Genomic DNA, 20,113 nt, shown 5'->3' with positions numbered 1-20,113 from the left:
CTTGCTGGAGTAAGTCATATATGCCGGAATGTCGGGGCACTCCAAGAGCCGGGCTTGAGGAGCAGACGGGCCGAATCAAGGAGGCAAGCACTGAGTCTCCACTTTATTACTACTGAGCTTTGTGATAATGAATTTACTTGTAGGTGTAGGAGAGCTGAGGCCCTGAGGCATCCTTCTGCTTCTCAGGATACATCAAAGGTGGGCAGGCCTCGCGAGCTTCAGGCGAAAGCCGAAATCTCGCGCTAAGTACGCTGGATGTACGTATGTGGGATCATGGATCATGGACAGGTTGTACAGAGGCCGAAACCACTTGAACAACTTGCATAATGTCATTCGAGCCCTGGCAGATGTCACACGTTACAAACCGTGCAGATATTCGTGATGGGAAATGCTTGATTAGGACTAGATTATGGCTATCCTAGATATATGTCCATCTTTGGCCATACACCCGTAGGTCTTGCGTGTGGGTGGACTGAAGATGAGATTGATCGACCCCGTTCTACCTCAAAGATCCGAATACCGGAGAGGTCATTGCTTATAGCTGAGTATACTTGGCGCACTCGGTCTTACTGCTCACTTCAGTCATGCGTGAACACCTTTAGGTGCGCGAGGCTGACTATATCCTAACCAGGTTTGTAACTGAGGACGAAGTATCTCTATGCTCCACCGTTTGATCCGTTCCATCAACCAGAGACGTTCGACACTATTGCAGCTGTCCTCTTCCTGGATCATGCCTGTCCAGGTAGTGCAGATATTCTAATGATGGTCTCAAGTGAGTAAGTTGAGAGTCGTGCTCATAACCGGAACTTACGCAAACTATGCCATAATGCCAAGGCTCTGGCTCGTAAGCAACGTAGAGTCTCCACAGCTCTCCGACTGAAGTCGCTCCAAATACGACGACTGGAAGCTTGAAAGTATCCTTCGCCCGGATCGTCAGCTTCTGGAGTATACCGATAGCGGAAGAGAGCGATCGAGCCGGCCGATCGATCGCGACACGCGCTGAGGAGGTGTTTGGCTCAACCTGGAAGCAGGAGAAGGGATAAAACAATTCCGGATGACCTGACGGAATAGAAACGGCAGATCTCGTCAGCCACTTCGCTCACAGCCGTTCACCCCGATCAGGGGGCGTCCATCTTCATATATCTTACCTTGATTTACATGCGGTATAGAGTTTGCTCCAGCTTGACGTATCATTTCCTGGATAACGTCGCGATCAGAATAGTCTCTGATCGCGGTGGACGATACAATTTCTGATCGAGGTCGGCTACGTTTCTGTCTTATTGAGCCTGTCTTGACCGGTTCCGGAGAATTGAAACCAATTGTGAAGGTCGGTCTCGGTTGTTCCAAGCGAATATCATGAGGCGCGAGAGAAATCGAGGTCCAGATTGTATCCCGCCTGCAGTCATGATCAGTACGCAGCGTCAGGACCATGTTCAACGATTTGCTGCATGCGAGCGGCCATATGTCGCGATTGAAACGAGCAATTGTGATAGATTTCCCGATCCTCCAGAAAGCAGGCGAGAGCCACAGAGACAGGTCGGTGCCAGGTGCGTTCCTGTCTTTGTTGCGTTTCTCAAATCGCTTCGTCCAGCTGATGGCCCCGATCGTAGTATATGGTTTCGACCGTGCTGAGGTTTGAGCTGACGCTAGCGATGCGGTAATTTGGCCCGACATCTCCGTAGCATATGGTCTGAGAGCCATACGAATTACGTTTCGATCATTAATGTGGAGCTCACAGCACCTGATCGCTTTGAACGCCCCAACATAGTAAAGAACGAAGCACCAAGAGACAGTCCGGAGGTATAGTAGACGTGAAATCTAATAAATTTCGCACCAAATCTTGGACCGGAGATGGTGCATTACACCAAGGTTCTTCGTCCAGAATGATACCAGCTGTGTACAGCTGATCGTCTTCGGAGCTGTTCATCAGAGTTGGCGTTGACGATGGTGTCGTGCAAAAGCATGCTATAAGCGATGGCGAGAACCTGAAAGCCAGAAGACTAGGCCAGGTTGCGGATCACAGATATAACACTAGTACACTACTAGACATGCTAGACAGCTCGACGTCCATTCAAGGTCGGCGAGGGTGACGCGGTATTTGGCTCACGTGATGACCAACCTCGGCGTTTCCCGATATCGAAACATTTAGATCCGCCATCTCCCGCTTAATCCGCTGATCTCCTGATTGAGCGACATTTATATGGGTCAGATGTGATTGTGGAATAGCTCGTTGTGGCCTCGTGTTTGTCCTGGAGGGAAAGGATTGCACAACGATTTCCCGGGCACGATGGCAGAAAAGCAAACAGGACTCTTGGGTTTAGTCGCGGGCGCAGCGGCCGGTAGCGTCGAGTCCTTTGTGACCTATGTACGTAGGCGCGAACGTTCTGCCAAACAGAATCCCGACCCGACCTGAACGAAGCGCACGTCTGACAGCCCACAGAATACGTTAAGACACGGGCGCAACTGGCCAAGAAGCAGGCTGGTAACAAAATCGATCCGAAAGCCTCGCGTTTGACGGAGATCATCAAGCAAACCTACGGGACGAACGGAGTCCCCGGATTCTATCGAGGAGCGGTTCCGGTCGTCTTTGGCAACGCTTTGAAGGCGGGGACCAGGTTCTTTACCTTTGAGGCGATCAGGGATCTGCTCAAAGACAGGGAGACGGGCAAATTGACACCGGCGAAGAACATGCTTGGCAAGCGGGTCTTCCTCGAACGCAACTACACTTCAGTGACTGATGCCTCCATCGTCAACAGCTGGTATTGGAGCTGGTTGCATAGAGTCTATCGTTGCGGTCACTCCCTCCGAAAGTATCAAGTAAGTACCTTCCTCTGAAGGCAGTTATTGTAAACCTGGCTGATATGACCGATTCGTACAGAACGCGCTTGATCCAGCATAATGCTAGCAGCGTCGTAGGCATTGGCAAGACTAGCAATGTCGAATTCGTTTCTCAGATCGTCAGAAACGAGGGAGCATAGGCATTATACAAGGGTCTACTACCTACAGTAAGTTCCATCGGTTATTGAGTCGCGCAATTCTCAGTGCTCAATCCCTCAGTCGTCTGAAACAGATGATGAAACAGAGTGCCAATTCGGCTACCCGATTCACCCCGTACGAGTTCATGAAGGACTTTCTGAAGGCAAGATCTTCTACAGGCCAGGTAACCAATACGCAGACGGTTATGATCGGCAGCGCTGCGGGAGTGATCACAGTTTGTGAGTCGACGTTTCAGGTAAGATCTTTCAATTGATCGATAGCTGAGATTCTCGTTATCGCCTTGCCGGTTCGGATTATCAGATGCCACCATGCCGTTCGAGTCAGTCTCATGGGGCCAAAGGGACAAAAGACCGTATTGTACAAAACTCAGCCCTCCTGTCTTTGTTCTTTTCAGCGTTGTCAAAACACGGATGCAACAAGGAGGCGACCTGTACCGTAACACATTGGATTGCCTGATCAGCACCATACGGAACGAGGGCGTCTTGGCGTTCTGGAAAGGATCTTCGCCCCGAGTGGCTCGTCTGACCGTAGGTCTCCAGCGAAATGGTCTTGAGGGATCAAGGAGACTGATCATGCCGTTGTCGTGCCTCTTAGATTTCGGGAAGCGTGACATTCATCGTCTATGAGAATGTCTTGAAATGGCTGAAGGCTGTGACTCCGTGAGGCAAGGCTTGGTTTGTTTATGGTCTATCAATTGTAGACTGGAAGGAAACGAGTGATTTGGGCCGCTTTGATCGATGATTATACCCTCCGTGTGCGAATCGGTTCCGTTACAGACTAGGCTTTAGAGCACGCATGAGATTTCGCTTGTCATATTTCGATGCAAGCCCTACGGTCGCAATCTTTACTTCTCCTGCGCGATTGAGGCGATGCCTCTAGGGCAATGCGTTATGCGTCAGTCGGAGCAGAGGCTTGACTGTGATCGCGGATCGCGAACTGTGAAGGAACTGGTATATTGTATACAGTCCATAGAACCCTGCCGATATACAATATGCAACCTCCTTGAGCGCATCCGCTCAACATCTCAATCGGCCCCTCCTTTCCTTGAAAGTCTCGGTGATGCTCCTTCCCTTCAGAACATCCTCTCCGCACAATCTGTCCACCTCTGCCAGTTGTGGGATCATCTCGGCTACCTTTTCCGCCAAGTCGAGAGGGATACAGACGATGCCATCAGCGTCGGCCATGATGATATCGCCGGGGTTGATGGTTGCATCGGGTTCTCGCGGATCATTGAGCTTGACAGGGACGTCTATGGCCGATGGAAAGCACACAGGGGCCCCGGCGGTCGTTCCCACATCTCGACAGAAGACCTTAACAGAGCGCACGGTAAATAATCAAACCGCATGAAACTTCAGCATGAGACAAGAAGCGAAGGACTTACGGGCCATTCCATGCTCTGTTGTTCCGCGATGTCGCGAACGTTTCCGTCGATGATCGTTCCTACAGCACCGAGATGGCGAGATCGCATGGACATCAATCCACCCCAACAGGCATTCGAAAGCCCGCTAGGTTGTGACAAGAAAACCACATGACCAGATTTGACTTGATCGACCTGGAAGGCAGTCCAAATTCCGATCAGCTTCATGATAGCACGGCGATATTTGCCTGTCCGAACAGACTTACGTAGTGACCGACGATCTCTGGCTTCTTTCCCTTCTGATCGTTCCTCTCGAATTTTATGGTCTGAACAGGGGCGATGACCTTGACCTTTGTGGAGAGGTATGATGGGCTGTGCGCCTTGAGACCGGGTAAGAATCCGCCCGAAGGGACACCCAGCTTGACAAGCGCATCGGCCGCATCGCAAGAAGTAAACGGCTGAAGTCGTTTTACGAGAGAAGCGATGTTTCGCGCGGCAGCCATCTTGCTATGAATGTGAGACTTTCAAATGATCAAGCAGTATACATGTGTCCGCTCTGGGTGTTGACCGCTGACCAACAGAGTATGGTATATCAACCCCGCAACTCGGGCAATTCGGGCTTGATGTTCTTGGCCCACAAGCGCGCCTCGACCCGCCATTCCCCGCTAATTCCGTCATGCCACAAATAGATCACTGGGGCTTTCATCGAGATATTCAGATAAATATCGCAATATCGCAACGCCGTTCGAAATGTTGACCTACGCTTAAGCGCCGCTTTCTTCATACCGCAGACCTCCTCAAAATCATGCCCAGTCTCATCGAAACAGCTCCTGAGTCGGCCCGAAAGGAGAGGGTCTGCCCGCCAGGCTCATGGGATACGTAAGTGGGCTTGCTCGCGCGAGCCGACGTCCCGATTAAGGCAAACCTATTGCGAACAGACACTTTCACATCTTCGAACTCGACCGGTTCGAGCTCTCCCCTCGGCGACATTTCACCCCAGCTCATACACCTCTTGCGGACTTTGAAGCTTTCCAACACAAGCTCGGAATCGAACATCCTGCGATTGCCCATGGACTTTCGTTCGGACTCGACATTTCCTCGATTTATCGATACCTCGAGTACTTTAACGGGACCGCCAGGGCATTTGCAGTGATCGATCTTGAAACCGTGACTGATGGAGATCTTCGAAGGATGCATGATGCTGTAAGCACGAGGTTTATTGCGCTTGGAGTTTAGTGAATCTGACTCTCCGAGTTTTTGCGCAGGGTGTAAAAGGGATCCGGATCGACTACCATCATCATAAAGCACAACATGACCTTCAGGAACAGATCAAGTGTCTCAAAGCCTATTCGGCTAGGGTCGCTCCTTTCAAATGGGCGATTCAGGTGTATCATCCTCATCCAGAGTTTTGGTCGGAAGTGAGTCGATATGGTGCATCTCTAGTGGATCTTGCCGGATTGACAATGAGCCGTTCATTCTCTAGCTGGCTGCTGTGGTTGCCGAACTACCTACGCCAGTCGTCCTCGATCATTTTGGCGCCTTGAAGACCGCCTCCCTTGCCAATTACACCCAAAGCGAGACCACCGATTTCGATGTGCTTCGGCAACCCGGGTTGGACGCGATCACCACGTTGCTCAGATCGGGCAAACTGTGGATCAAACTCTCAGCACCTTATCGTTGCTCGGAAGCCGGGCCTGAGTATCTGGATATGGAGACACTCGTCAAAGCGCTGGTGCAAGCTAATCCGGACAGAGTACTCTATGGCTCTGACTGGCCCCATACCCAACCGTTCCATAGGAGACCCAAGAACCTGGAGCCAACCGATATCGAGCCATTTGTAGATTTTGACGATTACACTTGGGTAAAAACGCTCAAGACTTGGTTGAGCGAGGAGGAGTGGCAAAAGTTGATGGTGAAGAACCCGAGGGTGTTGATGCAGTACGATAGGGACGATTGAGGCGGATTTGTAATCGGATCGCTTGCGCGGCTTGAATGTGTCAATGATCATAAAGCTATGCAGCGAAATGTACCGTGTTCGATCCGGACACTTGCTTGCCACTTGCTCAGATGCGAAAGCATACTATATATAACGAGATCAGAAAGAATCAGACAGGCAGGGGTACAGCCAGATGAAAAGCCCGTTCTCGCGTCCTGGGCCTCGACAGATATAACATCTCCTTCATCGACCGCAAATGGAGAAGGTGCTCAGAATGATCAGCATTGTCGCCCCGCAACCGGCCAACAAGCGATCCTTTCCTTCGCCAACCGACTGTGGTCTGGAGAATCCATGCGGCGCTCCTCTCCGCATGTACCCTCAAAGAATTCGCCGACCTCTAAAGCCCAATCGGACACGTATTTGCGGCGTGAACTTGTCAGCCAATGTTGTAGGACCGGTCTGCGACCGGACGACTCTCAATGTGACCTGCTAAACCCGCTTCAGCGATCCCCGAGCTATGTGAATCCTCTTCAGCACCCGCTATTCCCTGTTCAACAACTGTGGACCGAGAGATATGCTGAGGCCCCGGACGCCTCGCGAGCTAATTATAGCGCGTTACTGAGAGTACTTAGGTATCTATCTGGCGCCTCCGCATTCGAGGGATTTGAGCGTCTTTCAACCCAATCAAGCCAAGCGCATCTCCTATTTCATCATGTCGGGACTTCTAGGTGCACTCATCAATAAGAGTATGTCTGGTGTTGCCGACCGTCTCCAACTTCGTAACAATACTGATGTCGAGCGCGCCTGGTGACAGAGGCTTTGGCCGAGACACCGAAAGAGGTCCTCAATTGGTACCTCTTTGCCTCGGCCTTTTGCATAGCGCTTTCAGGCGGCCTCCATGGAGCCAACACGTCTAATATCAGCGGGATCCTGGCGATGAGCTCGTTCAAACAGACTTTCAGATGGAAAGAGTTTTCCGCTTCAGAGCAGACAAACAACTCTGGCTGGATCACTTCTGTCATCGTCCTTGGAGGTCTGGTCGGAACGTCGACTTCTGCTCCGTTCAACGATCGACTAGGCCGTAAGTGGACCATGTTCGTCAACGGATTTCTCTAGTGAGTCAATGGAGATGCGATCGGCGATATGCAATGCAACATGTATACAATAGCTGACTTGAATGCTACCATCCTCTTTCCAGTCTTGTAGGCTCCATCATCCAGATCAGCGCGAGCGGAAGCGTCGTCCAAGTGATCGTCGGACGCGCCGTACAGGGCTATGCTTCAGGAGGAGGAGCGGTAAACGGATCCATGTTTCTGGCCGAGATTGCACCCAAAGCTATTAGAGGTCTCCTTGGAGCGTTCATGAGTATCAACATCATGTTGGGAGTGGCGCTCGGTTACTGGATGAATTACGTCTCGATCCTGTACATCTCGGAGGAGTCGAATTGGCAATGGAGGTTCCCGGTTCTTTTTCAGATGGTTAGTTCCACCTCAATGAAGATATTGCAGGTTTTCAGCATTTCGAGGTACTTGACCCTGATATCTTTGCCTCTATGACTTGTGCTTTTTAGTACCCCGGAATCATTATGTGCGTCGTCGCGCCTGTCATCTTCGACTCCCCTCGATGGTACGCATCCCGAGGTCGAATGGAGGAAGCAAAGAAGACGTTGGCCAAGATCCGTCGACTCCCTGAGGATCATCATTTCCTCCAACAAGAGTTGGAAGAGATGTCGAGGGGTGTCAATCAGGAACAAGAGATCAAGAGCGCGACTTCTTGGGCGGGATTGTTCTCCGAGTTGAAGAGGGATGTGACTTTGCGTCGGCGCTTTATTCTCGTCTTGATCGCCCAGATTGGTCAGTCGGCGATCGCGATGTAACTTCCTTGTTGTGACCGAAGGTTTGATCCTGACTTCAAAATCATTTTCCAGGCTTCAATTTTTCCGGCGGAAACTCGATCACCTACTATCAATCCTCGATCTTGAGCACCATCGGCGTCACGGGAAAAGCCGGAACGTACCTCTACTCGGGAATTTACGGTCTCATGAAGGTCCTCGCCGTCTTTGTCTACTCTCTCTTCTGCGCTGAGCGGTTCGGCAGGAGGACGTGTCTCTTGATAGGCTCGATCATCAACCTGATCTGCGTTCTCTATATCGCCGTCTACCTGGGCGCTCTCGCCCCTCATCACAATACCGCGGCCGGGTGGGTCGCTGTCGTCTGCCTATTCGTCTTCGCTATCGGTTACGGGATCGGATGGGCGCCTGTCGCTATCGGTCTCAATGCCGAGATCTTCCCCAACGCTTACCGGTCGAAGCTCATGAGCATGACGTTCAGTATGCAGTACCTCGTCAACTTCTTACTCACGAGGTTCTTCCCTAATATGGTGAGTCGCAAACGAAAGCCTTGTGTGTGTATATGAGAAGCGCATTCCTGAATTGCTAATTATCGATGGTGGCGCGTTTCAGGTCGCCAACATCGGATCATTCGGTCCATTCACAATCTTTGCTTGTGTCTCCGCCTTGATTATTACCTATATGTTCCTCGCCCTTCCTGGTAAGTCATCTAGCCAATCGGAAGACTGATTCTGGCTGTTTAATCGCTGACGTTGCCATCTTCTTCCCCCTTATATCTGCAGAGGTCAAGGGTAAACCGATGGAGACCATGCAAGACCTCTTTGGTCGATCGTGGTGGCTCAACGGAGTCAACCAGAAGAAGATCGCCGATGGCCTGTATACCAGTGCCACGCCGGACGCTCAGAGGTCTGTTTTGGAGATGGATGAGAAGTATGAGAGCGATGTGTTCGTTGAAGAGCGAGCTCGTGCCAAGGTGTAAAACTTACCTGTTCTAGCTGGAGGTCGTGTACAGAGGCATATCAAAGACAAGCGCGAGTCAATATCGATCCTCTCTGGGACGAGTTTTGTGGATCTGGCGCAGTCGTCATAGCTTGTAGCTTGTACCGATTATGCAGCAAAGGTGTATGACGCTAGAGCTGTACTTCATGTCTGGCGGCATGACTATGTACTTATATCCCATTTGCTGACCATCTACACGTTCAACTTCAACCATGACCGGCTCGGGCATTACAAGTTGCAAGTTGTCGACGGGATCAAATGATTGACTGACCAGCTACTGTCGATCGGAAATAGCCGAGTCGTAAACTGCTCACCCCCTTCTCAATCTCGTCATATCATCTGTCACCTACGTACCTACTCCACTAGGTCACGGAAAATGAGCAGTCCAGATGTCATGTACGAAGTGTCATCAGTGCTAGTCCCATAAATCATGGATCGGCCTCAACCCCTCCAACCCATCGCCCCGAAGACGGGGTCAGCCGCCGAGGAGCGACCGGGCAAGAGAAAGAGGGTTCATCTTAGCTGTACAGAGTGTACAAAGAAAAAGGCCAAGGTGAGCTCGGAAAGGACGACCAAGTCCAGACGGCAGTGTGTATAGATTCGCCTAATGAGAAGGATTTGTATGTGGTCTTTGCTCGTCCTGATGGTGGGTAGTGCGATAGAGCTCTGCCTTGCGGGACATGTCAAGCACGAAGAATACCGGGTCTATGTTCGTACCTGATCGCAGGGTGAGTAAGAAGGGCAAGAAGAAAAGATCAATTCATAACTGATGAACCATCAATCTCTCACCTGGAACATGATTGTGTAATACATGTGTAACCCATCTGCAATTCACGTCAATACGATGTCTCACCTAGATATGAAGATCCTGGAACGACCTCGCAAGAGATTCAAAATCGGATTGAAAGGAATTATGAAGTCGCTGTCGACACGAGGGACAGGTCGATAGATGTTCAACAACGGCTGGAGAGGGTCGAGCAGATCTTGTTGGGTAATAGCAACGATGGTAGTAACGGTGACCACGGGGAACATCGTCAGGCGAAGAAGCTGGCTTGGACAGGACGTTCGGAACAACCTCAATCTCAGTTGCAACCGCCATATGACAATCCGTTCTACACCAACCTCGGCCCGAGTTATGAATCCCCGTCTCAATCTTACATACTACCAAACGGGAGCATGCGCTCGAACGCTACAGCAGGATCGAGCTACAACGCAGCAACGGCACCTCACCCCATCTCGGCGAATCACAACCATAACCCAAACCACGGAAGGATCTCACACGAGAAGTATTACGGTCCTTCAGCCTTGTTCACGGTGGATAAACCGCCGGTAGTCTTGATTCCCGACGACCAGACCGTGAGTCGCAACGTAGCATGATGATGCCACTCGCTCTTTCTCTCTCTCTGTTAAAGCATGAATTCGTATACTGAGCGAGTACTGATCGAACTACAAATCTAGGCGGAGAATATTGCCGATACTGGTGGACGGGGCGGGAGGAGTATCGATGGACCGATCGCGGCAGCCCGAAGGGCGTTAGGGGAGTTGTACGCTTTCTTGCCTTTTCCGGCCGAGCGGGAAAGGTTGTTGAATCATTATTTCAGGACGATAAAGTACGTCTCGAGTCTCCCTTGCGGGAGATGATATGGCATTATTATCATGATGGCAGCTGACGGATCGATTCTGTTTCTACCTCTGTCTTCATATAGTATGACCCGGTTCCCCATCCAGGAAACGATCTTTCTCGACCATCACCGTCGAATAGGTCTCCAGCAATTCGACCCTTCTGGACAGGATACGGCCGAGATCGTGCACTTTATGCCGTTACTGTTCATCGTCTTGGCAATCTCGACTCTGGCGGACCAGTCACAGCCCAAGGGAGCGAGACAAGATGCCGCGGAGAACCTATACGAAGCGTCAAGACGGGCGACGGCGGTGTCTGATACGGTTTCACAAGGAAACACTTCCTTGTGGCTGGTCGTAGGGGACATACTGGTCGCGAGGTACTTGGTACTGTCGAGACGAGCATCGGACGCCTACGTTTCGGTCGGAACGGCTGTCAGGAAGGCTCAGGCGATAGGTCTGCATAGGACGACGTCGATCGTCAGGGGGATAACGGACGAGGTCGCAGAAGAAAGAAGACGGGTCTGGGCATGTGAGTAGACAAGGAAGGGTATGGTCTTTTGTTGCCTATTGACTGATATCGGAGCGATTCCAGATGTCTACTATATGGACCGATATTTGGCGCTCCTACTGGGTAGGCCGTCATCAATTCAAGACGATGACTGCGACGCACTCCCTCCGACGGATACGGCTGAAAGTTCTAGCGTATCGTATGGATTTGCCGAGACTAGAGAGGAACTCGACTCGGTATTCGCGTTTGTGCGTTTTCGGTCGACTCTGGCCACGATCATGGGATTGATCGTGAAAAACGCGTTCCGTCTGGCGCCAAGTGGATATGACGAGACGCTCCAACTAGACCAAGCTCTGGATCAATGGAGGCAAAAGTTGCCATCGTCTTTCCAAGTCATCACTCGAGCGGATTCCAACTTGTCGTTCTTGGGAGCATCGAAAACGCATATCACGAGGCGGTTCATCCTCTCGACAGACTATAATTTCGCACGCATCGCACTGCACCGTCCGCATCTGGTCACCCGCGCTCGAAGTACCTGGCCTACGGATCAATGCCAACCGAGTCTCGAAGCGTGTTACAAGTCGGCGATCGATGATCTTTGGGCTAGGGCGGTGAATACCGAGTTGGGAATCAAGGACGTTAGCATGGGCACATATCGTATCACGACATGTGCTGTCATCTTGGGGTGAGCAGAAGTAATCTCGATCGGAGCGATCGACCGATATTGACAACGAGGTATTTTAGGATGATCATGCTCATCGACCCGACCGACGGTCGACTCGGCGTCATCCGCGAGTGCCTGCAACGTTTCGTTTCTGTCCGCCGCAAACACGCCATTGCCGACGAGACGAATATGAAAGATCTGGCTTTGCTGGAACTGGTAGAGTCAAAAGCGGCAATGGGGGTAGCAGAGACGAGAGCACCCAACCTGTCCAACGTTGTGACGGCTCGCGAGATCGATAATTCGGCAAACCAGTATCTTCCGGACCAAGGAGACCTCTTCGGATTCCCAGAGTCTTCCTCTGCATTTTTGAATCACGAACTCGACCTTGAACTGTTCACGGCGTTTATGTCGCATTTTGGGAGCGAGTAGAAGATGGTAACAAGGCGCCATAGCATTGAATCCTTAGAGTCTGACCGAGCACCTCGAATATCGCGAGCGGAACTCTGATGACAACAGTCCCCTGGGTCATGTCAGAGGCCATGTCGGAGGCCATCTCCAGGGCAACGCGCTGTATGAATGGTATATATTCCTCGTACATGACACCAAATCGTTACGTCCATAAAAAAGCTCATCCGGGACACGGTTCAGCCAAGCAAGTCGTCGTCCATCAACCTGCTGGAGCCTTTCGGTCGCGGCTGGTCCGCTTGATAGCCTCCACCTCCTCCAAGCGCGCCGACAAGCTGAGCATAAGGCTCGTTGGCGTTCCCATCTATCGGCGAATAAACGTCCTCGGCGTTAGTGTCGATCAACGCTGTCGGCGGTCGAGGTGCAGTGGCAGGTGGACCGGGTCGCGATGTTGATGATGGGGGCGGGGCTGCCGATCGCGACCGAGTCCCAGGTTGTTGAAGGTGTCTCCGTGATGAAGCGTTCAATGCGGGAGAGTCTGAGGCCACGGAGATAGAGGCGTCAATCCCGCTTGTGCGGGGCTCTGAGCGAGACGCTGTCTTACCTGTCAAGTAACGAGCTTTTGCCGTTCGGATGAAGGTCTGTGGGCTTTTGTGGTAGATGCTCGACAGCGTCCCGGTATGCAATAATAGCTGTTGAACACGGGACATAAGCTTAAAGAATTCGCAAGACGAAAATGGGAACGACTCACCTGATCCAGCATACCCTTGTCCATACGATCAGTCTCGGTCGAGATGGGCGGCTTGTCCGCCAAGACGATATCTCGAGTCGATGCTGGGTCCGAAGAAAGCAAACGCCAGTACATGTAGCCCTGCACTCGCAAAACAACGCGGTCAGCTCCATCTGATGTTGAATAAGAGCTTCTCAATCCTTACTCTATCTCTCAAATCCGGATTGTCGACCTCTTCGGTAGCCATCTTCAGTACCTTTGGTACAAGTTCTTGCCCTACTGTCGGCCGCTTGATGAACAGCTTGACGATCGCCGTCAAGAGCGCTAGTTGCACCTCTGCCGGTTCCTCCGAGAACGTGTAGAGGAAATCATCCAACAGCTCGTCGCTGTTCTCGATCCGGTCCGCATATTGTCCGATGATCCAGATCATCGAGGCTTTGGCTTCAGGTTCGTCGAGAGAGTCCAGGTTCTCGCACAAGATGGCGATCACGCTCTCGTACTGGTTGGGATACCGCCGGAAGATGTCCTTGATAACCACAATGGCTTCTTGCACGACGTAGGAGATCTTGGTCCTCATCAAGCTGATCAAGACCGGGATACAGAGATCGGCAGCGGTTTGGATCTTGATGGCGAGACGACCGATGGAGCGGACCGCTTTGCGTACGAAATCGACGTCTACCTCGTTAGCGTACCTTTGGCGCCATCAGATATTCTCGTCAGCATGCACTTCTTCACTCCCGCTTCGCACCGCAACTCACTCTTTCAGCTCTGCTAAAACCTCTTGTACATTATCCTCCCGAGTCAACCGATACATGATCTCCAGCTTGGCCATCTTGACGTAGATCGGATCGTTGTATTTACAGAAGAACACGCGGACGTCGTTGGCTAGGATCGCTGGACGGCGTTGGATGATCAAAAGGATGTTTCGTAGGGCGACGTATTGCACTTCAGGACCGGATGAGAGTAGCGTGACTATACGGGATATCGATGAATCGTTGAGTTGTAAAATCTTTCCCTGCATATCGCTCGAGCCTGAACTCACCCAAAGGAGGTCCCATCTTCCTCTCGAGACTCCTGATCAGACTCTCATCCTCCATATAGTTCATCAAGTAGAGCAGCACTTTGATGGTAGTCAGAACTACCGCACTATTGGCATGTTGTAATCTGATGCTGATCCTTTCTGCTAGTTGTTCTGCGTCTAGAGAGGAGTTGGGGACGAAAGATAAGAGGGAATCCAGGATGTAGACTTGGCCCCACCTAGGTTACATCGAAAACGCATCATTACGATGCGTTAGCTTGACGTCCGCCTGCTCTGATAGATCCCGGAACTTACTCTGAACATTCTCCAAGCGCAGCGACAAGCTTCCCAGCGACCGTGACGTTGAGACGCAACATGATATCGTCGCTCCGTTCCGAGATCTCGACTAAAGCCGCTACGGCGCTAGCTACGACCGTAGGGTTCGAGTCCGCCAACAGGTCTCTGCGTCGAAGCGAATACAAAGTAGGTTGAGTTTTTTTCATCACCGGCAGCGCGGTATCGAGGAGCTTACCTTAGCATAGCTACGAATTCTTCTCTTTCTATGACCTTCCTTCCCGGTTCCGTCACGTACAGCTTGGCCACCCTAAAAGCCCACCACCCGACACACAAGTGTGTTGCCTTGCATCAGCACACGACCACACGACAATATACGATACACACCCAAAACCCCAGACTAGAGTCTAAGAGGGACTCACGCTAACGCAGCAGTCTTCCGTACATAAGGATCGCTATCCTGTAACCCGCTCCGCATCGGGTCGATGAGGGCCATGATCACCCGTGGAAGGGGGATCGAGGACATTGTTCGGATAGCTAGGGCTCGGATGAGGGGGTTACGGTCGTTGCAGTCCTGTTATACAAGAGGAGGGTGGTAGTCACAGAGCGTGACGTAAAGGGTATCAGAGTTGGAACCAACAGCAGGTATGGGGAGGGGCAGGGTTATACTCACGGAGAGGAAGCCGGAGATGGCGTGGTGGATCGAATCGGCCTTCGTCCTTCCATAATTGACGAGGTAGAGGTAGACCACTAAAGGATACGACGAAGCATGGCGAGCGTGATCAGCCGGGACATTAACTCGGTTGCTTGGAGAAATGTAGGCTCACTCTTCTTGATCTCTAGCACCTGGATGAGCATACATTGCACCACATCATCAAACAGAGGAGACACTGATTATCGCACAAAGAGGTCAATTCAGTAAAGCAATGAAGCAGAAGGAGGAACAAGAGGACTTGCTGTCGTTCCCCATCGTCATGTTCGCGACAATCTTCTTCAAGGCGATCTTTTTCTTCGCATACGACTTGTCCTTCCGGTCGGCTTGTTGAAGTTCGACTTGGAGCTCCTGGACCTTGCCTCGAGCTGTAGGGAAGAGCAGTGTCGGCAAGATAGTTGAGATGATGAACGAGGACAGACGACAAAAGAAAGCTCGGGCTCACTGAACAGTTTCGCGTCGGCCATGCTGAATGATTCCCTAGCTGACTGCTTGATACCTCTTAAAGCGGAGGTCTATCAACACTACTCGTAGGCTTATGTCTATATGACACAGGAGCTTGTCTGGACTAGACGGCTGATGTACACATGCCTGAAGATGCAACTTGTAACCTGTTGACATGGATATGGTCCTCCCTCCCAACCCAAGTGTGACGTCGAACACCTCCCTTGACGCGCGCGACCTCCACCTCCCCGGCGACCGAGCAAGCGATCGAGCCAGGGGACGATCTCGGGTCGAGCGACCTGACCAGTCAATCACGACATGCAATGGCCTATGACCGCCTCTATCACCATGACTGGGGCATACTCCTCAAGCTCATCAACATTTGCAAGAGAATTAGACTCGTCGATAGTCGTCGCTGAGATCACGCTAGTCATCTGAAACGCGTCCGCGAGCAGCTTTTACCAGGACCCCGCTCGACCTAGAACGACCCCGCTCGGATCCCATCGATCTACCTGCCTGAATCCAGATTTCTGCAGCAAAATCCAGCACAACCTTTCAGCCAGGCCCACGGAGGACATGGCCAGGAATGACCACAATACACAAACGTTCGCAGCCGAGCATTCGGGGTATGCGAGGGACGACGAAGCGGTGACGTTTTGGGAACGGAGTCGACGGAGAGCTCAGGCGGATCGGGGTAGTTGGGATTATGGTCAGTCCCCAGTGTCAAGCCCGCAACAAGACTTTATCACTCATTCTGTGGGTGATTTTTCTCATCTCTAGTATTACGGAGCGGACTAGCAGGAGGAGTAGCAGGATGTGTAGTAAGCCTCGATCGAAATCTGATTGACCGGCTATTATCGGGAATCTCATTGGCTCTCCTCTCGCATTTCCCGTCTCGTCCATGGAATTTCTTCTCTTCGTCTTTTGCAGGCGAAAACGGCGATAGCGCCGTTGGATAGGGTGAAGATCTTGTTTCAGACTTCTAATGCCGATTTCAAGCAATACGCAGGTGAGCGGAAATTGGAGTTGGGATTTACCTTTCCGGGTTACCAGCGTAACTTAGCTAAACCAAATCAAACGCTGACGAGATCTTCCTCGTTCGGTCCTTCTGTGATATTGTTTCTTGCGGATGAACAGGTCGTCCGACAGGTCTATACCATGCTATGAAGGCCATCCTCGCCGCCCAGGGCCTAAGGGGGCTGTTTCAGGGTCATTTGGCGACGTTATTACGGATATTTCCGTATGCGGGGGTGAAGTTTATGGCGTATGACAAGGTCGAGGGGGTGAGTTTCGGCTACGGTCGATAAGAGGTTGGGAACGCGGTACCGGAGCTTCGCATTCGCGGACAGGGGCTGATCGGAGCATTCGACGTCGTTTCCAGATCTTGATGCCAAATAAGGATATGAGGACGCCAGGGAGGTTGTTCCTCGCCGGAAGTCTATCAGGTGAGTCGGCTGTGTACTACATATGTCGCCTGCGAGTCACGCTTTGCTGAAGAAATCCGACGTCCTGGTAGGTGTAACATCGGTATTTTTTACATACCCTCTCGAGCTCATCCGAGTACGGCTAGCATACCAAACCGAACGACAATCGCTACCCGACGTGATCCGGGCGATCTATCGCGAAAACCATCCTCTTACCCCTGCAAGCTCTGCATCATCATCATCATCAACAACGACGACAATACGGCCGAATGCACGATCACCTATGCTCTCGGCACGAATACCTATCATCAACCATTTCGTACCCTTCTACCGAGGATTCTCGGTCACGATTGTCGGCATGATCCCTTATGCCGGGGTGTCATTCTTGACCTACGGTACACTTCAACGACACCTCCCCACCTATTTCCCGAGTCTGAGCAGACACAAGACCTGGTCAGACCTCATGTGCGGAGCAATAGCGGGCGCGGTCAGTCAGACGGCTTCGTATCCGTTCGAGGTGGTCAGACGGAGGATGCAGGTCGGGGGTGTGAGAGCGGGACCGGCAAAGGCGACCGGGGTGGTAGATGGGATCACGTGGAGACAGGCGGTGAGGATGATCTGGCAAGAGGGCAAGGGCAAGGTCGGGCGTGGGTTTTACGTCGGGTTGAGTATTGGGTATATCAAGGTGATACCCCTGACAGCGTGAGTGGCGGCGGCTCGACTTGACGACTGCAGGACTTGAGACTGACGTTGTATTGGTCTTCCGTGGATAGATTTTCGTTCTCGACCTGGCAATTTCTCAAACGAGCCATGGAGATTTGAAGCAGGACCGCATCTCATCATCACCAAGCGCAGAGAGGACACGCATCATCATTGCATCGATTTGTAATCCAACTATTTGTAGCCAAATCATATTGCTGGCCATGGGTATCAGTGGGCAGTCCATCTCGGCAGGTCTTGACGGAGCTGCCACCGTTCGGGTCTCGATTGCGTTACAGCAAGATCTGAGCAGGGGTTCGAGTGTTTAGACCCAAGAGATCGACATTAGCCATCGAGTGGCCTGCTGAGTTCGTCTCGATGTCGAACCTTGGGTTCTGACGACACCAGACCGACGGTGGCAGCAACGTTCTGACAGATACAAAAGAACGCTGACAATGGGTAGACCTTCTTCGCGTAGTTCACAAAGCTCGGGGTGATATTTACATTCCCGGAAACATGGGTTGTAGTGGCAGCGGACTTCCCCACACCAAGCGTGGCGCTAACTGCGACGATGCAATTCGCATCAAGGCTAGGTCTCATGCCCTTGTTCCCCATGTCCCTCAACCGTCAAATAATTCTCGCTGCTGTCGTAAGTCTGAGGTTCAGTAACCCCTCGTAGACTTGAGAGGACCTCCACTGGTGAACAGAACGACAATCGGTTCAGGGGCCAGGGGCGGACCCTCGCTACCGTTGCTCTGTCAAACGAACAGGCCGAAAGTATAGTATCCGATAACGATACCGCAACACCCTCAGGCCTCTGGCAGCGCAATGATGAGCCCACCGCACGTGCTCCTAATGTCATGACCTCTGTCCTTCGTATCCAACCTCAACAAACCCCACATTCCGCCACCCAACACCTCTCCCCCCTCGCCGCCAATCCATCCCACCCCACCTGGCCTCCCAACCTCTCCTCCAACTTCTTCAGCAGCGCTTCGTCCTCACTAACAAGCTGTCCGAAGGGATAATACTTGTTATCCAATTTCTTCTTCCTCTCGGCTATCCCAGCTGGCGTGTTGGGAGTGAGGGTAATGAAGAATTGAGAGGTGGAGGAGTTCTTGGAGGAGGAGGATGCGTAGGAGAGGGAGCCGTAGGTGTGGGGTTGGTGAGGCGGTTTCGGGTCTGGGAGGGTTCCGCCGTCTGGATCGAATGGAGGAAGAAGGGGAGCGGTGTCAGTCATGTGATGAAGACGATTAGAAGAAGTGGTGTGTCTCCTTAAGACCTTTGGGATTGGTATCGATACGATGCGAGCCCACGAACATAAGGAAGCTGAAGACGAGACGTAGTTGACTTACAAATACTTTCCCCCCCACTCCCATCCCCCCTAGTCACATCCCCTCCTTGTAGCACGAAACCTTCTACGAACCGGTGCATCGGCGTATCCTTGTAACACAGGCCCTTCTTGTTCCGACCTGGGGACTTTTGGGCTGTTAGGAGGTAGATGAAGTTTTCGGTCTGTTTGACTAGGTCTGAGGAAAGCGAAGAAGGGGGAAGGTGGGTAGGGAGATCAGGTTAATGTTGTGTCATACGATACGTGAACAAGTATCACAGGAGGGGGGAGGCGGAGAAGGTGTAGACAGGAGACGGCTTACTAGGAGAAGAGGAGAGGTCGAAATGCAGTCGACCGATGATGAGTGATTCTGGAGGGTCTAGACGACATTTCACGCCTGGCTAGACTTTGCAGAGGAATCATCAACCGAGTTTGAGTTAAAGGCAGAAGAGGTTGATTTTGAAGTAAACAAGACCGCTGCAACCCTTCTTCGAACAATTGAGTCACTTACGAATTCTCCAGTAAAGCAGCTCTCTACCGTCTCTCTCCCAACCTCATCCAGCTCATCGACGGTCGAAGGTAGACCATAGGTCGAAGCGTTCTTGATCAACCAGCCGATCCCACGGAGGTGTTCGATGATGGCGGCGTCGTAAGCGGATTGGGAGCCGACAGCAATATCTAGGTAGACCCGGGTCATACTTCCAAGCTGATGATGTTGATGTATCGATGTAGTCGATGCCGATATTTGATGATGCAAATATATGATCGCAAACCTTTTGATCATATCATGATATCATGATCGATCGATTATGCCCTCCATGTCTTACCAGTAATTCCAGTAATCAGTAACGGCGGCCGGTCGATCGCTTCCGTCAAGAGGCTTTGGGCATTGAGACCGGGGAGAGGGGGGAACCTCATAACATCCCATCTCATCCATCTTCTATCCTCGTTATCTTCTTCAGGTCTTGATATCTCTCTCTCTCAGCTCGATATCCTCCTTCGTATCCGTTCGAAGTGGACATCCCGCCAGTCCGCGATGTCGATGAGGGGCTTTCGTCTCTAATCGCCTTGGTCGCATTTGGGAACGGGATCTTATTCTGTTCGGGAACGACCTTTAATTACGATCG

The 20,113-nt window shown here is 51.7% G+C and overlaps 9 protein-coding genes across 9 annotated transcripts; 5 read left to right on the top strand and 4 right to left on the bottom strand.

Annotated features, from left to right (window-relative positions):
- Nucleotides 1–179: 179 nt before the first annotated feature.
- HD553DRAFT_313181 (uncharacterized protein) lies at nt 180–2,006 on the bottom strand. The gene is made up of 3 exons (XM_046180201.1): nt 1,149–2,006; nt 812–1,059; nt 180–756 (listed from the first exon to the last, which is right to left on the bottom strand). The coding sequence occupies exons 1-3, from the start codon at nt 1,699–1,701 to the stop codon at nt 583–585; spliced, it is 975 nt and encodes a 324-aa protein (XP_046035644.1). The 5' UTR covers nt 1,702–2,006; the 3' UTR covers nt 180–582.
- Nucleotides 2,007–2,239: 233 nt separating this feature from the next.
- Nucleotides 2,240–3,722, top strand: HD553DRAFT_350732 (putative Tricarboxylate transport protein). Its single transcript, XM_046183558.1, has 7 exons — nt 2,240–2,365; nt 2,434–2,817; nt 2,895–2,957; nt 3,071–3,215; nt 3,298–3,316; nt 3,392–3,524; nt 3,592–3,722. Exons 1-7 carry the CDS (start codon nt 2,288–2,290, stop codon nt 3,658–3,660), a joined length of 891 nt encoding a protein of 296 aa, XP_046035643.1. The 5' UTR covers nt 2,240–2,287; the 3' UTR covers nt 3,661–3,722.
- Nucleotides 3,723–3,974: 252 nt separating this feature from the next.
- Nucleotides 3,975–4,857, bottom strand: HD553DRAFT_357187 (ribonuclease E inhibitor RraA/Dimethylmenaquinone methyltransferase; the record flags this gene model as incomplete). The annotated part of the gene is made up of 3 exons (XM_046183867.1): nt 3,975–4,307; nt 4,379–4,549; nt 4,621–4,857. 3 exons carry the CDS (start codon nt 4,855–4,857, stop codon nt 4,014–4,016), a joined length of 702 nt encoding a protein of 233 aa, XP_046035642.1. The 3' UTR covers nt 3,975–4,013.
- Nucleotides 4,858–5,152: 295 nt separating this feature from the next.
- HD553DRAFT_285656 (uncharacterized protein) lies at nt 5,153–6,328 on the top strand. The gene is made up of 4 exons (XM_046178237.1): nt 5,153–5,233; nt 5,293–5,557; nt 5,620–5,772; nt 5,838–6,328. Exons 1-4 carry the CDS (start codon nt 5,160–5,162, stop codon nt 6,309–6,311), a joined length of 966 nt encoding a protein of 321 aa, XP_046035641.1. The 5' UTR covers nt 5,153–5,159; the 3' UTR covers nt 6,312–6,328.
- Nucleotides 6,329–6,984: 656 nt separating this feature from the next.
- HD553DRAFT_313174 (putative hexose transport-related protein) lies at nt 6,985–9,278 on the top strand. Its single transcript, XM_046180200.1, has 7 exons — nt 6,985–7,036; nt 7,105–7,405; nt 7,489–7,768; nt 7,861–8,143; nt 8,218–8,669; nt 8,752–8,839; nt 8,922–9,278. Exons 1-7 carry the CDS (start codon nt 7,003–7,005, stop codon nt 9,116–9,118), a joined length of 1,635 nt encoding a protein of 544 aa, XP_046035640.1. The 5' UTR covers nt 6,985–7,002; the 3' UTR covers nt 9,119–9,278.
- A 290-nt stretch (nt 9,279–9,568) lies between these two features.
- HD553DRAFT_273659 (uncharacterized protein) lies at nt 9,569–12,362 on the top strand (the record flags this gene model as incomplete). The annotated part of the gene is made up of 8 exons (XM_046177825.1): nt 9,569–9,691; nt 9,793–9,866; nt 10,047–10,171; nt 10,337–10,494; nt 10,603–10,748; nt 10,845–11,294; nt 11,397–11,954; nt 12,014–12,362. 8 exons carry the CDS (start codon nt 9,569–9,571, stop codon nt 12,360–12,362), a joined length of 1,983 nt encoding a protein of 660 aa, XP_046035639.1.
- Nucleotides 12,363–12,495: 133 nt separating this feature from the next.
- On the bottom strand, nt 12,496–15,678 carry HD553DRAFT_313170 (vesicle-mediated transport-related protein). Its single transcript, XM_046180199.1, has 13 exons — nt 15,538–15,678; nt 15,338–15,460; nt 15,208–15,270; nt 15,054–15,130; nt 14,803–14,954; nt 14,619–14,690; nt 14,402–14,548; nt 14,111–14,325; nt 13,827–14,040; nt 13,274–13,760; nt 13,090–13,209; nt 12,943–13,030; nt 12,496–12,876 (listed from the first exon to the last, which is right to left on the bottom strand). The coding sequence occupies exons 1-13, from the start codon at nt 15,557–15,559 to the stop codon at nt 12,578–12,580; spliced, it is 2,079 nt and encodes a 692-aa protein (XP_046035638.1). The 5' UTR covers nt 15,560–15,678; the 3' UTR covers nt 12,496–12,577.
- Nucleotides 15,679–15,863: 185 nt separating this feature from the next.
- On the top strand, nt 15,864–17,889 carry HD553DRAFT_285645 (mitochondrial carrier domain-containing protein). Its single transcript, XM_046178236.1, has 7 exons — nt 15,864–16,245; nt 16,317–16,357; nt 16,467–16,545; nt 16,674–16,819; nt 16,918–16,981; nt 17,053–17,662; nt 17,734–17,889. Exons 1-7 carry the CDS (start codon nt 16,113–16,115, stop codon nt 17,780–17,782), a joined length of 1,122 nt encoding a protein of 373 aa, XP_046035637.1. The 5' UTR covers nt 15,864–16,112; the 3' UTR covers nt 17,783–17,889.
- Nucleotides 17,890–18,094: 205 nt separating this feature from the next.
- Nucleotides 18,095–19,857, bottom strand: HD553DRAFT_313163 (cyclophilin-like domain-containing protein). Its single transcript, XM_046180198.1, has 4 exons — nt 19,498–19,857; nt 19,309–19,387; nt 19,012–19,185; nt 18,095–18,856 (listed from the first exon to the last, which is right to left on the bottom strand). Exons 1-4 carry the CDS (start codon nt 19,768–19,770, stop codon nt 18,546–18,548), a joined length of 837 nt encoding a protein of 278 aa, XP_046035636.1. The 5' UTR covers nt 19,771–19,857; the 3' UTR covers nt 18,095–18,545.
- Between the last annotated feature and the right edge of the window lie 256 nt (nt 19,858–20,113).

Source organism: Filobasidium floriforme (genome assembly GCF_021052385.1).
Source record: "Filobasidium floriforme strain CBS 6241 chromosome Unknown HD553scaffold_14, whole genome shotgun sequence".
In the NCBI taxonomy this organism is placed as follows: Eukaryota; Fungi; Basidiomycota; class Tremellomycetes; order Filobasidiales; family Filobasidiaceae; genus Filobasidium; species Filobasidium floriforme.
The sequence above is the reverse complement of the archived record's forward strand: the minus strand, read 5'-3'. Positions and strand labels throughout refer to the sequence as shown.

Coding starts and splice junctions, on each gene's coding strand:
- HD553DRAFT_313181 (XM_046180201.1), bottom strand. CDS start 1,701: ATGGCTCTCAGACCATATGCTACGGAGATGTCGGGCCAAATTACCGCA. Junction 1,060..1,148: donor TATACCGCATGTAAATCAAG/GTAAGATATATG, acceptor CTATTCCGTCAG/GTCATCCGGAATTGTTTTAT. Junction 757..811: donor GGCATTATGGCATAGTTTGC/GTAAGTTCCGGT, acceptor GACCATCATTAG/AATATCTGCACTACCTGGAC.
- HD553DRAFT_350732 (XM_046183558.1), top strand. CDS start 2,288: ATGGCAGAAAAGCAAACAGGACTCTTGGGTTTAGTCGCGGGCGCAGCG. Junction 2,958..3,070: donor TCGAATTCGTTTCTCAGATC/GTCAGAAACGAG, acceptor CGTCTGAAACAG/ATGATGAAACAGAGTGCCAA. Junction 3,525..3,591: donor CCCGAGTGGCTCGTCTGACC/GTAGGTCTCCAG, acceptor CGTGCCTCTTAG/ATTTCGGGAAGCGTGACATT.
- HD553DRAFT_285656 (XM_046178237.1), top strand. CDS start 5,160: ATGCCCAGTCTCATCGAAACAGCTCCTGAGTCGGCCCGAAAGGAGAGG. Junction 5,558..5,619: donor TTCGAAGGATGCATGATGCT/GTAAGCACGAGG, acceptor GTTTTTGCGCAG/GGTGTAAAAGGGATCCGGAT. Junction 5,773..5,837: donor ATCCAGAGTTTTGGTCGGAA/GTGAGTCGATAT, acceptor TTCATTCTCTAG/CTGGCTGCTGTGGTTGCCGA.
- HD553DRAFT_313174 (XM_046180200.1), top strand. CDS start 7,003: ATGTCGGGACTTCTAGGTGCACTCATCAATAAGA. Junction 7,037..7,104: donor AGGTGCACTCATCAATAAGA/GTATGTCTGGTG, acceptor GCCTGGTGACAG/AGGCTTTGGCCGAGACACCG. Junction 8,144..8,217: donor CGTCTTGATCGCCCAGATTG/GTCAGTCGGCGA, acceptor ATCATTTTCCAG/GCTTCAATTTTTCCGGCGGA.
- HD553DRAFT_313170 (XM_046180199.1), bottom strand. CDS start 15,559: ATGGCCGACGCGAAACTGTTCA. Junction 15,271..15,337: donor CATGACGATGGGGAACGACA/GCAAGTCCTCTT, acceptor TGCGATAATCAG/TGTCTCCTCTGTTTGATGAT. Junction 14,691..14,802: donor CGGAAGACTGCTGCGTTAGC/GTGAGTCCCTCT, acceptor GTGGGCTTTTAG/GGTGGCCAAGCTGTACGTGA.
- HD553DRAFT_285645 (XM_046178236.1), top strand. CDS start 16,113: ATGGCCAGGAATGACCACAATACACAAACGTTCGCAGCCGAGCATTCG. Junction 16,982..17,052: donor CCTCGCCGGAAGTCTATCAG/GTGAGTCGGCTG, acceptor ACGTCCTGGTAG/GTGTAACATCGGTATTTTTT. Junction 17,663..17,733: donor AAGGTGATACCCCTGACAGC/GTGAGTGGCGGC, acceptor TTCCGTGGATAG/ATTTTCGTTCTCGACCTGGC.
- HD553DRAFT_313163 (XM_046180198.1), bottom strand. CDS start 19,770: ATGATCAAAAGGTTTGCGATCATATATTTGCATCATCAAATATCGGCA. Junction 19,186..19,308: donor CGACCTCTCCTCTTCTCCTA/GTAAGCCGTCTC, acceptor CGCTTTCCTCAG/ACCTAGTCAAACAGACCGAA. Junction 18,857..19,011: donor GAGTGGGGGGGAAAGTATTT/GTAAGTCAACTA, acceptor CATTCGATCCAG/ACGGCGGAACCCTCCCAGAC.